The sequence below is a fragment of the Sapajus apella genome, unplaced genomic scaffold (assembly GCF_009761245.1).
Source record: "Sapajus apella isolate SASKATOON/1434 unplaced genomic scaffold, GSC_monkey_1.0 scaffold2, whole genome shotgun sequence".
Taxonomy (NCBI): Eukaryota; Metazoa; Chordata; class Mammalia; order Primates; family Cebidae; genus Sapajus; species Sapajus apella.
Window position 1 is genome coordinate 43,821,529 of NW_022436942.1, and position 16,737 is coordinate 43,838,265.

A 16,737-nucleotide genomic window follows, 5' to 3' on the forward strand; every position below is an offset into this window, starting at 1 on the left:
CTTTTCTTGAAAACATAGTCATTTCAAATGTAATATTCTTCATGAAGCCTTTCATGATCTAATTATCATACTCATAATTTTTCATATTTTTTCTCTTAGTAAACTTAGTCTGCTAAATTTGGGATAATGTGTAAATTTATGCTAGTGTTTTCACATGATCAGAAGAGTTTTTGAAGAAAGGGGTTGTATTTTACTGATCTTTATTTATTCTGAGGAGTCTTATCAAATGTGTTGATAAAGAGTTACTGAAAGAAAATCATTGCTTACTGAACTGATTCATGTGCGTTAAATGGTATGACGTGGTGAGAAAACAATTGTATACAAAACCCATTCTACAAACATTATTGTAATTTTTCTCATGCCCAACAGTATTTCAAGCCAATAAATTATATGCTGTAAATAAACATACTCAAATGAATATAACAACTTTCCCAGGTTGCAAACATCTTTATGTTCTGAGAATGGAAACTTTAGGTATTATTTATATGACACTTCAGTTTGAGATTAAAGTTGTTATTCCAGTAAAAATCAAAAGCCATTGGGTGTGTTATCATCTTTAACTATTGTTTACAAATATATTTTATGAGAATCATATATAATTAACATGATATATTTGATATTTGAGTATAGCCATATTTATTATTATCATATGTTCAGCAAGAACAGGACAAGATGAATGATGAACTCTCTAAGGAAGAGAAAATGTGGAAAGAGAAATTTAAACAGCATGAGGTACCTATTTGTTGTTTTTAATTTGCACATTAAACTTTGCTTATTTGAAATACATTACTTTGCTTGAAATGGTTATTTTTAGATAATACTGCCTAAGTAGCATAAGATTTAGTTTATTTAAGCATTAAAACTTTAGTAATCCTCAGAAACACTTCTTGAAATAGAATATCTTGAAAATGAGGGTTAGCTGGTTTAGTGAGTGTTGTCCATATAAAACTGTAATTCTAAAATTTATTTTAAGGTTTGAGGAAAGGTACCATTTTGAACATTTCTTTATATTGAAAGATTGTTATGAAAGCTTCTTTTCTTAAACACAATTTATTTTGTTTTGAATGTAAGATTATTCTGATGATACATTTATTGATGAAGTTTTAGTTTTTTTATTCCACAGTTTTATATACAATTATTTTAAGTAATTACAAATTTAAAGTATATATCTCCCATAAACTTGTTATTTAGCTAAACATTATCCTTTTTTGTATTTCTTTCAAATCTTTTTAAAAATTTATATTAATTCACTCCTGCAAAAGTAGGTTTCTGCTACACGTAGTCAAATTAAAAAGCTGGTTAAGCATGTAAATAGAGTCATATCAATGACAGGTGACAAAAAAAGACAATAATAGCTTGCTTGTATATAATTCAAATGTTAAATTTAATAGAGCTGTCAAAATACCTATAAATATAATCCAATAACAAAATACTTAAACAGGTTATGTGAAAAGAAACATAGCACGTATAATGAAGTACCAAGTGTACATTCTGGAGTTTAAAAAATTCAGTATATAAAATTTAAAAATTCAGTGGATGAATTTGATTGGACAAAGCAGATGAGACCATTAGTGAAATGAGACAGTTCCATAGATAATATCCAAATTAAAGCACAGAGAATAAAAAAATGAGAAAAGAGGAAAGGAGCTCAAGAAATACGCGATACATAGTGAAAAGACATAAAATTTGTATCATATCTTAAAAGGAGAGAAGAGAGGGATTGGAGCCGAAGCAATGAGGTAAAGAGACAGTGGTTAGGCATTAGGAGAAATACCTAATGTAGATGAGGAGGTGATGAATGCAGCAAACCACCATGGCACGTCTATACCTATGTAAAAATCCTGCACGTTCTGCACATGTACCCCAGAACTTAAAGTATAATTTTAAAAAAATTTAAAAAAGAGATAATGGTTAAAAAGGTTTCAAATTGTTTTTAAAAAATCAACCCGAATAGTCAAAGATGAAACATAATTTCCAAGTAGGATAAATACAAAGAAATTACCCCCTTGGAATAAATAGTACAATTATTGAAATTCAAAACAAAGGATAAACAAAGTCTTAGAAGCATCTGGAGGATAAAAGACACACCACCTAAAAAGGAGTAATAGTAAAACAAATAGCTGTCTTTAAGTAAAATGATGGAAGAAAGAAGACAAGTCAAATATTTAATGATAATGGTTTCTTTGTTCATTTGTGTCCTTTGAATCCTAACTCTTCTTCCAATTTTCAGACTCATTTTTTAATTTCCTGGAGTATACATTTAAATAGTTGTCAAAAAAATTTTTGGATGCTAGATAGTCTCAATCTTTGTTTGCATAGTTGAAAATATTATTATTTTACTTTAAAAAATTAATGGTCAGTTCCTTTGGGTGTGTAGAATACAGGTTTATTACCACTTTTAACAATGTAAAGATAAGACTTCATTGTATATTTTTGCCTATGCTATCTATGATTAAAAACTTGCTGCCTTTTTCTTACATTCTTTTGAAGCTTTTGGATTTTTCACTTTATGCATTCTTCCACACATATTTACTGGTTTTCTACTATGTCAGGCACTTCTCTGAGTGTTTAAGATATGGCAGTGTATAAAACTGAAAATAATATCTACTTTCAAAGATGATACTTAATTCCCAAGGAAGATAGATACAAAGAAAACCACATCTTGAAATTAAATAGTACTATTCCAACTGAAGACAAAATAAAATAAAGTGTTGATAAATAAAAAGTAAAATAAGAAAAAAGAAAAAGTGTTAGACACATCCAGAGGTAAAAAGAGACATATTACCTAAAAAGGAGCAACAGTAAAACTAACAGCTTCCATTCCTTAGAGTTCTGAAATATTGCTAGCATCTGTCTAAGTGTGTTGTGTATGTGTGCAGGCAATGTTCCGTTTTTCTCCCATGGCTTTTTGTTGTTGTTTTTAAGAAAATGTATTTTTCTATTATTTTCTTCCTTTCAGTTTTTCTCAGTTCTTTGTTTAGGAACTCCTACTAGTCATGTGTTGGAGTTTCTGTGTTAATCTTCTTTACCTCTGACATATATATTTTTTTATCTTTGTTATTTATTGTTTTGGGAAAACACCCATTTTTAAGTTTTTTTTTTTTTTTTTAAAGTAATCAGCTGTCCAGCCATTCTATTTTGATTATCTGTTTAAGTGAGTCATTTTTATTCAAACACTTGAAATATGAGCTTATTCATGTTTAAATATTTTTTCTAAAATATCTTTATTTAAATTTTTATCTAGTTTATTTTATAGTTCTATTTTCTCAGAAATTGGTTCTTCCTTCTGGTGATTAAAATATAGTCTCATATCCTTTGTATTAGTTTCCCTTAGATAATTGCCTAGTTTTGTTGATCTGCTTACTTTGGTTTCGGACTCTTGTGAAAATAATATTTTCTCACCTAACTCCAAATATCTCATTAAATGCAGTAGTATGTGGTTATCAACTATTTTGATCATTGAGAAGGGAGAAGATAAGCGAGTAGGTTTTTATATTGTTTGTATATAGGGACTACCTGGCTTTCTTGGTATCATAAGTTTTACAAAATAATTCCTATTTTTGCAGTCTCAATACTAGCTCTGAGTCTTCTTTATCAGAACTCTCAATCCAGAAAATTTGAAGTCCTCTTCTTCTATGTTTTTTAGCCTGTGGTTTCCCTTTTGTTGTTATTGTTTGTTTGCTTATTCTGTGTCTTTCTAATTTTATATGCTTTCTATCTTCAAGGAAATCTTCAATTTATTTCTGGGTGGCTTAGTATACACATAACATTAATGTATCAACTTAACAACATGATTCAATCTCATAAATATTAAAAAAGTAATACTCTTTAAGATAAATGACTTTAGCTTCACTAAATTTTATAGGAACTTTATTAAGCCTTAAGTTTTAGTATTTGTTTTCAATCTACATTTCAGATGACATTTCAGCAACATCACATATTTAGTTTACACTGACTACCATCTATCCTACTTTGTTTTAGGAGTATATTAGAAACTTGCATTTACAAATGGAAGAAGAAAGAACAAGATTTAAAGACCTACAAGAAAAAGAAAAAAATTATCTGTTAAAACAACAGAATAATGCAGCTGTTAAAATTCAAGCTAAATATAAAGCATTTGTAGCCTATAAAAAATATAGCCCAATTATAAAAGAGCAAATTGAAAGTAAGAAAAGGAAAGCACAGGAGTGGAAGGAAAAGAAAGCAAAAATACTACAGGAGGAAGAAGAAAAACAAAAAAGATTAGAGGAGAAACAAAGGATGAAAGAAGAGAGAAAAAAGCAAAAGGAAGAGGAAAGGAAAGGGAGAGAAAAAGAATATGAAGAAAAAAAGAATGTTGTGAAACAAGAAAGAGAGCAACTAATAAACAAGGAAAAAACAAGATTAAGAGAAGATGCAAGCCAACAGCTAATACTAAGTAGTACGTTAAAGAAGAGAGGATATATTAACAAACATTTAATTCATGAAGATATTTCATATAATAAGGGTGATATAGCCAAAAAGCTAGTGGGTGAAAATTCAAAGAAGCAGGAAGATGTTCTCCTTTGGCTGGTTGAAGAATCAAATAAGAAAGAAAATGTAGATAGACAGATTATATTAAAAGAATCAACACAAGTAAAATTAAAAGAATCTATATCAAGCCAAACAATTGTGGCAGATTTTAAAATTGAAGAAAAAAATGAAAACTTAGCAAAACAGCAATGTTCAGAAGAATTGGTCAAGCAAGCAAGAAAATATGAAAATATAGATAACAAAACTGAATTGGGAAACCTTGATCTAAAAGAAAATGTGAAAGAACAGTTTCAGCTGCAAGAAGTAAAGTTGGATATACAAAAAGAAGAAATCATGGAACATGTTGTAAATGAGAACATGGGGAAAAATACCCAAATAATATTAGGATATAACCAAGAAATCAGTGAGGTGAAAAACAATGAAGAACAGAAAATAATTAAAGATAATCAGCAGAAAAAGGTACAAATAGTAGAAAAAGAAGAGAATGGATTGTTATATAAAGATAAGGATACTTTAATTATTTCAATGAAACAAAAACCACTATCACTAACATCAGAAAATTCTGAAGATATAGGAGAAAACATACTACAAGAAAAAGAAATTGATTTAAAATTTAAAGAAATTGAGGAGAACCCAAAAGACAATGCATGGAATAGTGATGTGATTTTTAACACAATTGATACCATGACAAATATAGAAGGCAAAAGAAATGACCAAGATTATGTGTTAGGTACACATGCTCCTTGTGAAGAATTGAGTGACTGTAATGCAGAAAGCTCCATGGTGTCTAAAGAAGTGAACTCTCTTAAATCTGAGATTAAAGAAATTTCAGAAAAATGCCATGAAAATGGAGCAGAACCTGAAAGCATGACCTGCTCTGTACCAGAGTCAACCCTTCTATCTTCTATCGAAGAAAAGAGACTAGCCTGGATAAAATCATTTAAACCTTGGCTTGAAATTTTCAAGCAAAGTCAACAAAAGAAAATTGTTAGAAGAAAGAGACCTGTGAAATGCCCAGCCAACATGGCACCTGCTTTGGATACACTGGAAATTCTTCGGTGTGGCCCTTGGGATACTTTACAGCAGGTATTTCTAGTTTTATAATACTTTTTCATATTTAGTTACATTTAGCTCTTTAAAAGATAACTTTTCAGATCTTAGAAAAAGAAATATTTTATATACAAGAATTCTGTCTCTTGTTTAATAAAGCTAGGAATGAAATATTACCCAATTTCAGAGGGGATATATGTTAAAGATCTCAACTAAAATTGTTTGAGGCATCTTCTCTAAGTACCATTCTATAAAAAGCTTTGATTTGTATACTTTTTAATATCTTGAACCCTATGTCACGGGCCCTATGGTCAATATTTAAGCCTCTAAGAATAAAGCATCTAGAAATGTAGGGTTGGAATTAGAGTAGGCAACTCCTAAGTTAACAGTTTGCTTTAGACTTAAGCCACCACACCACCTAGTGGCTTCTTTTGGAATAAAGTGGATTTCCTGCCCATGACCACTGCTGTGGGCTTACAATATACAGGACCCTAGAATTCCTACCTAGAAACAATTATTTAGTCATGTGCTACTTAAAGGTGGTGCATATATGTCTAAATGTAAAATAGTTTTCATCAAATGTTACTGATTTTCTATGGTTATGGAGAACATAGTTTAAACCAAAATTAGGCACTGAAACTAACTTACAGAAAAACAGAAAATATTTTAAACACTGTAACACTAGAAAGGACTTATGATTAAAATACGTATGTTTAGTTAAGGACTGAAAATCAAATGTATTCAATAAAGTTTAGTTTTATGACAGGCTTTCTTACTAGACAGATGCCTAGGAAAAGGAGCAATCATGTTAATAGATAAACATTATTTTGTTCATTCACTCAGCAATATGATGAGCGAATTATCTTTCCAATATGATGATCAATATTTATTGGTGGACTAAATAAATAAAAATAAAGAAAACCTAGTCTTTTCCTTCACAGAGCTTAAACAAGTAAATATGCACATGAATACATTATTATGAATCTTCAGAATTGTTGTAAATAAGACTTCGGAGTATCCTGTGAGGTAATAATAAAATAGTGGGATTTTGAAGAGATCTGTGATATATGAAATAGCAATAAGAGACAAGATATACACTTTTAAATGTCTTTTGTTTCCTAGGTAATGTATTTGCCACATCTTTCAGGTCTTCAGAGCTGTATATAGAATCTTTCATCTGCTCTCCCCTAATTTTTTCCTTGGGCATGTTATCTCTGGAATTATGTTTTAGCACTTTTCTTTCTCTAACGTATTGCTACAGGCCTTCCAATATGATAACATCAGCAATTATTTAATTTTTCTCATGAATATCTGTTAAAGCTAGGCACAAGTGATGGCTTCATGCCTATAGTGTACTTGGTTGGAAAGTGAAAGTAAAGTTACAGAAACAGTAGTTTTCCTCCCTTTCTTTGTAGGTCTCTGTTCTGTCCAATGAGAAGGAAGTTAAGATATGTGAATCTTAACTTTTTCTCCTTGGCATTTCTTTTCCAGTCCACTCTCTGTTCCTTCTTTTGAACTCTTGTCAATGTACATAAAATGATAATTAACTCTTTCTTTTCCTTCTTAGACCAAGGCCTGGCAAAAAAATCTATAGAAAACCTGAAGATTTGTTGAAATGTGGATTCTGATTCAATAGGTCTGGGAATCCACCCATTCTGCATGCTTGCAATTATTCTAAATGATGATGTTGACACTAGTGCATGGACTAATCTGAGTAGTAGTGTTCTAAAGGGCACCATCATCCTCTCATCACTTCTTAAACCAACTATCGCAAGCTTTTAATTTGGCTTTGAAGCATCAAATAGAAAATATAAAGTTGAAAAATACATGTGGATGTGCCATATAGACACTAAAGTGTTAAGAAAATATTATCTTTTATTACCAGAGAACTCCTGTAATGATTGCATTTGGTAGATGGCTTACCCTCATGTCTTCATTCACCACTGCTACCACTGATCCATGGCTGGCTTTCTTTTTGACTTTATATTCTCTTAGCTTCAGATCTTTGTTCTTATCCTGACCACTCACTGCCATTCTTGGAATGTCCTTCTGGAGATAAACTTAGAAAAGTTTATTGTCCTCCAGTAATGCATTCATTTTCTTTATGTTAATCTCTCACTTTGAGACTTCAGGATATAAATCAGATCTTCTTTTTGTCAATACTTCTTTACACATTTCCAGGCAAATAAAGATACTCCTTAAGTTACAATTAGGTCACATCCAGATACACCTGCATAGTGTACAATTGGGCAAAATCATCTGGCCACATGGTACATTGTAGAGTATTTGTTGTTTACCCTGGTGTTGCTGACTGGGAGCTACAGCTCCCTGTTATTGCCTGACATTGTGAGAGATTATTATAATTTATATTGCTAGCTTGGGAAAAGATCAAAATTCACATTTGAAGTATGGTTTCTAATAAATGTCTGTTGCTGTCACACTATCATAAAATTTTTTAAAATTCTGCATTACACAATCTTATGTCAGGAACCATCTGTAGTGGCTTTCATTACCTGATTATAGGATGGATGGATGGGGAGATGAATAAATAATTCCAATTGAATGTTAATCTTATCTTCTCATTACTACCAGTTTCACAGTTTAGATAAAGGATATTGACTGAAGAAGAAATTAATGTAAAATTCCTATTGTTGGAGTGTAGTTTATTAGACTGCTAGTAAGTTCTATATTAAGACTGTTTCTAATTTCATTTCTGCCATTTACTGACTGTGTCACCTTATGCAAATGCTTGACTTCTATGAGCCTCAGTTTTGTCTTTCACAAACTGAAAGAGCACTATCTATTATATAGGATTGTCGAGTTTTAAAATGCTGTATGTAAAGAACATGGCCCAGGATTTCTAGTATCACTTGTCAAATGTGGGTCTCAAGCAAGCAAAGAAAAAGGCAAATGATTTTTTTTTGATGGCGGCTTAATAGCCTGTTTCATCAAAAAAGTGATAAAGTTGAATATACTAAACCATTGGGTTGTATGTAGTAATATCTCAAAAGAGAAAAGAGCAATAATTGTAGCTAATGAATATATTTTTATTTTTAAATGTTTTAACTATTTTGTCTTTTAATTTTGGCATTTTGCTACGAATAGTAACTTGTTTTAAGTAACAACAACCACAAAAAAGGGCACTGAGCTTAACGATTTTTAAGTATTGCTTTATACCATAACATGAATGATAATATTTTAGGTGTTTTTTAACTTTTAGATCAAGAAGTCTCACTTCTCTTATACAAAGTAAACTGTAATGTACTGCTATTAGAATGACAAATGAATTGTCTGAAATTATTGTGTAGCTGTTTTATTCAAGCCACAGATCATACCTTGGACTCGGTCCCTTTGCAGCTGGTTTTACAAACAGTATTATTTTTCCATGCTGAATAGGTTTGAGATTAGACCACTGAATAAATGTTCTGAAAAAGTAAAACAAAAAAAATAGACTTGTTGCTTTCATTACTTTTGTAATTAGAGTTTACCATAGATGACTGATACTTCTTAGGTGAACTCCAGAATAATTGAGAATAAAATCTCAAAAAAGTATATTGCTGTGTTAGGGAATTTTATCTACAATGGGCTGTCAAAGATTTGGGAAAATACTGATGATTAAGTAGAAAATTGATTTGGAATCTGTAATTAAAATATAATAAATGTTTCATAGCTTCTAAAGGTGGGATAGTTTATTTTCAAGTCATGAGACCTGAAAGTATAATTTTTAAGTGTTTTTACATAATTCTTTATAAGAAAAAGAAAGTATGAGTGCTATAAATATAGTTGAGTTTTGCCACAGGCCAGGAAAGTTTATTCATTTATTTATTTAAGAAATATTTACCCAACACCCATTATGCTCCAATTGCTGTTTTTCAAGTTGACCATGCAGTAATGAACATATATGATTACTAGTTCTATATTGACCTTAATTTTTGAAGCATAAAGTGATTTTATGTATGTGATTATTTTCATGCATGTATGAATAATTAATACAAACATTTATTTTGATCTCGTATGTTTGGAAAAATTATGGTCGAGTAGAGAATATATTGCTATAGTATAAAGATTCTTTTTAAATGTTCAGTGAAAAGGAGGAAGCTTCAATTAAAGAATATGAATCTCCTCATATTCAAAAGTAAGTACCACTAACAGGGATGCTGTAGCAGTTACTTCTGTGCTGTAATAAGATTAAAGGACAGAAATTGCCACATCATAAATAACTAGAACTTAATTGCTCTTGTATAGTTGATTGAAAGCAGCATGTTATTAAATCACACTGAATAATATAAATTATAAAGTTAAATAGCATTTGTTACTATACAGCTGTAATTGTTGAATTTTCCATTTTTAAGGACTCAATTCTAAATAGTGTTTTCATTTTTAATGTAGGGCCAGTTTTCCAATTACAGAATTTATATCTGTTTGTTACAGATTAAATAGGCAATACATAGAAGTTATCTCCATAGAAATTGATGAATATATTTTCTTTCTGAAAAGATTATTAAAAATAAATTTGTTTCAAAATTGCTTTAGATGATATATAATTAAGACATTCCTAATTGATTTTGAAACTGGTAGTCTTATTTATCTGAAGTTTTAATTATTGCTTTTGCTACTTAAAACAGAGTAGGCTAATTCTTTTCTTTATATTACCATCAACGCATGGTCCTTCAATTTACTTACATAAATATGTAAATTTAAAACTTTTAGTTAAACTTAGTGCACAGGAAATGTTCTATACAAAGAGGAGTTACTGCATTCTAAAATTTTGTACTTTTCCAGTGTTGTTTGAAATAATCTTCTAATTTTAATATTTTTATAATTTTAAGTATGATATATACAAGATTATTTCTATCAAGCTAATGATTTTTTTTCTTAATGTATTTATTTTTAACTTTTATTTTAAGTTCAGGAGTACAAATACAGGTTTGTTATAAACATATATTGTGCAATGCTGAAGTTAGGAACATGATTGAACCTGTCACCCAGGTCTTGAGCATAGTTCCCAATAGGCAGTTTTTCAACTCTTGTCCACTTCCTTCCACCCCTTCTTGTTTTCCCCAGTGTCTATTTTTCCTATCTTTATGTCCTTGTTTACCCAGTGTTTAGTGTTTAGTTTACACTTACAAATGAGAATATGTGGTATTTGGCTTTCTGTTTCTGTGTTAGTTGATTTAGGATAATGGTTTCTACTTGCAGCCATGTTGCTATACATGATTTCATTTTTTATGGCTATATAGTATTCCAGGCTATATATGTACTATCTTTTTTATTTATTTTTATTTTATTTTATTTTTTTGTTGCATTTTAGGTTTTGGGATACATGTGAAGAACATGCAAGATTGTTGCATAGGTACACACATGGCAGTGTGATTTGCTGCCTTCCTCCCCATCACCTATATCTGGCATCTCTCCCCTTGCTATCTCTCCCCAACTCCCCATCCCCCGCTGTCCCTCTCCTATTTCTCCCCAACAGACCCCAATGCGTGATGCTCCCCTCCCTGTGTCCATGTGTTCTCATTGTTCAACACCCGCCTATGAGTGAGAACATGTGGTGTTTGATTTTCTGCTCTTGTGTCAGTTTGCTGAGAATGATGGTTTCCAGGTCCATCCATGTCCCTACAAAGGACACAAACTCATCGTTTTTGATGGCTGCATAATATTCCATGGTGTGTATGTGCCACATTTTCCCTGTCCAGTCTATCATCAATGGGCATTTGGGTTGGTTCCAGGTCTTTGCTATTGTAAACTGTGCTGCAGTGAACATTCGTGTACTATCTTTTTTTAAAAAATCTAATCCACTGCTGATGAGCACCTGGGTTGATTTCCATGTCTTTGGTATTGTGAATAGTTCTACAATGAACATACTGGTGTATGTGTCTTTTTGGTAGAATAATTAATTTTCCTTTTGGTATATATCCAGTAATGGGATTGGTGGCTTGAGTGGTGGTTCAACTCTCAGTTTTTTGAGAAATCTCCAAATTGCTTTCCACAGTGGCTTAACTAATTTTCATCTACACCAACAATGAACAGATGTTCCCTTTTCTCTGTAACCTTGCCAACATCTATTATTTTTTAACTTTTTAGCCAAAGCCATTCTGACTGGTGTGAGATGGTATCTCATTGTGGTTTTTAATTTGCATTTCTCTGATGAGTAATGATGTTGAGCATTTTTTCATGTTTGTTGGCCATGTGTATGTCTTCTTTCAAAATATCTCTGTTCATGTTCTTTGCCCACTTCTTCATGGGGTTATTTACTTTTTCCTTGCTAGTTTAAGTTCCTTGTAGATGCTGGAATTTAGACCTTTGTCCAACATATAGTCAGCAAATATGTTTTCTTTTCCTCATTCTATAGGTTGTCAGTTTATTCCTTTAATAGTTTCTCTTGCTATGCAGAGAAACTGTTAATTAGAAACTGTTTCTAATTAAACTGAAGCTGGTGAAGAAGCATGCAGCGCAGCGGAGCACGGAGACCGCCTTGTACCGGAAAATGCTGGGCAACCCCAGTCGGCTGCCTGCCAAGTGCCCTGGCAAGGGTGCCTGGTCCATCCCATGGAAGTGGCTGTTTGGGGCGACTGCTGTTGCCTTGGGGGGTGTGGCGCTCTCTGTGGTCATTGCTGCCAGGAACTGACCGCCCAGGTGGCCAGCACCCCCTCTGCACACCATGGACCCTGCCCTGCGCTCCCCAACTCCCCCAGGCTCCCTGTCCACTGCCCTCCCTGGTCTGGCCCCCTCCTCCGGGTTGGGGGAGCAAGGATTGGGGGTCGTGCAGTCCAGCCAGCAGGAGGGACTAAGGCCCTCAGGAGGAAAGCCAAGAGGGAGGGGGCCCTCATTCCTTCAGACCCAGTTCTCCCCTCCCCTTACCACGCTGGGCTAGGTCTCCACCAGGGCCGGCCTCAGTTTCTCCTCAACAGGCCTGGGGGCAGCCCTTCCCCTGCCTCATCCCACCTGAGTGCCAGCCCTCCTGCCCCGCCTGCCGCCCCTTGTCCAGGCTCCCTCCCCGCCACAGTGAAATAAAGCCTCCCACCGTGCAGTCAAAAAAAAAAAAAAAAAAAAGAAACTCTCTAGTTTAGGCCCCACTTGTTAATTTTTGTTTATGATGCAATTGCTTCCGAGGACTTAACCATAAATTCTTTGCCAAAGCTGACATAAAGAAGGGCGTGTCCTATGAAAATTAATTTAAGATAGATGAAAGATTTAAATGGAAGGCCCAAATTATGAAAATTCTATAAAAGCTAATGATTTTGTTTAATTTTTAACTTTTGTGGGTACATAGTGGGTATTCATATTTATGGGATGCATGAGATATTTTGATTCAGGCATATAATGCATAATAATCACATTATGGTAGATGGGTTATCCATTATCTCAAGCATTTACCTTTTCTTTGTGTTACAAATAATCCAATTATATTCTTTTAGTTATTCTAAAATGTACAATAAATTATTATTGACTTTAGTCACCCTGTTGTGCTATCAAATACTAGATCATATTCATTTGTCTTATTATATTTATGCACCCATTCACCACCTCCACTTTCCTCAACCCCACCCCACTACCCTTCCAGCCTCTGATAATCATCATTTTACTTTCTCATCCTATAAGTTTGTTTCAACTTTTAGCTCCCACAAATAAGTGAGAATATGCAAAGTTTATCTATCTGTGCATGGTTTATTTCACTTAATGACTTTGAATTCTATCTATGGTGCTGCAAGTGGCAGGATCTCATTATTTTTGATGGTTGAATAGTAATCCATGGTATATATGTACCACTTTTTAAAATTTATTCATCTATAGATGAACACTTACTAGGTTGTTTCTAAATCTTGGCTATGTTGCATAGTACTGCAATAAACATGAGAGAAAGTACAGATAACTCTTCAATGTACTGATTTTGTTTCTTTCAGATATATACCTAGCATTGGTATTTCTGGATCATATGGTAGCTCAGTTTTTTGAAGAACCTGCAAACTGTTCTCCACAGTGACTGTACTAATTCACACAAACAGTGTATGAGAGTTCCCTTTTATTCACATCCTCTCCAGCATTTGCCTGACCTTTGCACATAAGCCATTTTTACTGGGGTGAGATGATATCTCATTGTAGTTTTGATTTACATTTATCTGATGATCAGTGATGTTAAGCACCTTTTCACATGCCTGTTTACCATTTGTATATCTTCTTGAGAAATATCTATTCAGATTTTTGCCAATTTTTAATTGAATTATGAGACATTTTCCTATTGAGTTGTTTGAGCTTCTTATATATTCTGGTTATTAATCCCTTGTCATATGGATAGTTTGCAAGTATTGTTCCCTTTTTTTGGGTTGTCTCTTCATTTTGTGGATTGTTTCCTTTGCTGTGCAGAAGCTTCTTAACTTGATGCAATTCCATTTGTCCATTTTTGCTTTGGTTGCCTGTTCTTGTGGGGTATTACTCAAGAAATATTTGCCCAGTCCTATGTCCTGGAAAGTTTCTTCAATTTTAAAAAATATATTATCAGTTTCATAGTTTTAGGTCTTAGATTTAAGTGTGTTTAATCTGTTTTGATTTGATTTTTGTGTGTGGTAAGAGATAGGGGTCAAATTCCATTTCTCTGCACGTGGATATCCAGTGCTTTCCAGTACCATTTATTGAAGAGACTGTACTTTCTCCAATGTATGTTCTTGGTGCCTTTGTCAAAAATGGGTTCACTGTAGATGTATGGATTTGTTTTGGGGTTCTCTGTGTTGTTTCATTGTTCTGTGTTTCTGTTTTTATGCCAGTACCATGTTGTTTTGGTTACTATAGCTCTGTAGTATAATTTGAAGTCCATACCACTTTAAAAATAAAAAATTGGTGAAAAATCAGCAAGTGAGCAAATGCATGATTATGTTGTTGCTTCTATGTGTCTTACCTTTGGACTTGAATTTGTCATAGATGGTTGCAATATTTTGTCCTTTTGTGTGGGGAACAAAAGAGACTAGGTAGCTTAACAAATTGAGTTGTTAATAAATGTAGGTTTCAACATAAGGTATTACTTTTCTTTTTTTCTTTTTGAGAGTCTTGCCCTGTCACCCAGACTGGAGTGCAATGATACGATCTTGACTCACTGCAACCTCTGCCTCTTGAATTCAAGCGATTCTCCTGCCTCAGCCTCCTGAGTAGCTGGGATTACCGGTGTGCACCACCACGCACAGATAATATTTGTATCTTTAGTAGAGATGGGGTTTCACCATGTTGGCCAGGCTGTTCTTGAACTCCTGACCTCGTGATCCACCCATCTCAGCCTCCCAAAGTGCTGGGATTACAGGCGTGAGCCACGACGCCCAGCCAACATATAGTATTAGTTTTCTTAAATGAATTTTTAAAACAGTTTTGTAAGACTAATATTGTTTACGTTCAGTTTTGTTAAATAACACCATACACTCAAATTTTCTTGATTCCTCTAGGTTACAACAGTTACATTTCAAGATTTGCCAGGTTGTGTTCTCTCTACCCTGGCAGAATGTACAAATCTTCAATTTCTATCCCTTCGACGCTGTGGATTAACTTCTTTGCACAGTCTGAGTAATTGTAAAAAACTTAAGTACATTGATGCACAGGTATGCTCTTTGCCCTACTGTTATTCTATAATAAAATACAAAATGGATTCATGTTTACATTTCAGAAATGACACTTTTGAAAAAATAATTACTAAACTAACTTGCAATTCAGGGTCTGAAGAGATCAGGTAGTATGCTAAAGTTTCTAGATGCAGAGAGAAGTGTATTGAATGGCATGACCTAAAATGACTTAACTTTTTTTGTAGCTAATACGATCATTGTTTCCATTACTTTTTGCTACACAACAAATGACTATATTACTTAGGAGTTTAAGCCAACAACCATCTTATTGTTCATGGTTCTGTGGGCCATTCATTGTGCCCAAACGTCGCTGGGCATTTTTTTCTGGTTTCTATTGTATTTACTGGGTCTCTTATGTAACTGCAGCCAGATGGAAGCTAGAGCTAGAATATCCTAAATCACTTACCTTATGTCTGCTGCCTTGGCAGGAATGTCTGGATATGGGAATCTCTCATGGCTATCTTGGGCTTCTTTCCAGGGTGGCAGGATCTCAAGGGCGAGTGTTCCTAAAAGACAAGCTGTAGTATGCAAGTGTTTATAAAGCATCTGCTTACATCACGTTGGCTAATGTTTTATTGGCTAAGCCCTGAGGTCATGTAGAAGGGGACTGTATGGATATCCGAATATTGGTTTGTGAAGTTTACTAGGAGCTACCAAAGTAGCAGCCTATTCAAACTTCTGCTCTGGCTGCTAATGACTCACATCCATCCCACATGCAAAACACATTCATATCCCAAAGACACCAAAGTATCATTCACTTAAGACATCAGGCTCAGGCTTGAAGCACAGGCTTTTCTCATCTAAATCAGATCCAGGTGAAGATGACGCTCATCAGGTCCAGTTCCTTGGATTCATCCACCAAAGTCAAGCTCTCTCAGCTCAGATATCTGCAATCTAAAATTAAAAATTATCTACTGCCACCCCACATACAATGGTGAGACAGCGCTTGATTAACAACAGTAGTCATTCCCATTCAAAATGGGAGAAAAAAGAATGACAATATATTCACTTTTTAAAACTTATATTGTTTAAAATACTTTGTTATCCTCTGTATTTTAAAACAGTATTTGTAAATAAATTAAAAATTAATTATTTATTAGTTTACTTAATATTTTCATCCAAATAGTATAACGGAGTTATACTATTTGCCGGATTTGCAGGATTATCTTAGAAATTAGAGGCTCAGATACTAATTTGGAGATCCTTTCTCATCTTTCCTCTTTTTGAAAGCTTTAAATATTTCATTAATAAGCCATTGAAATAAAACTAATTACATTTATTCTTTGCTTCAGGAAAACCATATTGAGGCTATCGACTGTGAAAATTTGGAAAATCTCTGTGTTCTTCTTCTTAATAAAAATCAACTGACTTCTCTTCATGGTTTGGATGGCTGCACTAATATTCAATGTCTTGAACTTTCACATAATAGAATTACTCGAATTGGTAAGAACAATGAAATTTTAATATTTAAACATTTATTTCTCATAATTTATTTTGTTTCATCACCAATCTGCATATTTTATTTATCTTATGCTTTTAAAACCTAGATTAGAAAAATAAAATTACTTTT

The 16,737-nt window shown here is 33.2% G+C and overlaps 1 protein-coding gene across 1 annotated transcript in view; it reads left to right on the plus strand.

The window, feature by feature from the left end:
- The window catches only part of LRRIQ1 (leucine rich repeats and IQ motif containing 1), a 206,090-nt gene that overhangs the window by 12,566 nt on the left and 176,787 nt on the right, over window positions 1–16,737 (plus strand). Inside the window, exons 7-10 of the mRNA XM_032297035.1 lie at window positions 658–732; window positions 3,982–5,598; window positions 14,994–15,146; window positions 16,460–16,610. Of these exons, the coding sequence (XP_032152926.1) occupies window positions 658–732; window positions 3,982–5,598; window positions 14,994–15,146; window positions 16,460–16,610 (1,996 nt within the window). The remainder of the gene's footprint in view (window positions 1–657; window positions 733–3,981; window positions 5,599–14,993; window positions 15,147–16,459; window positions 16,611–16,737) is intronic.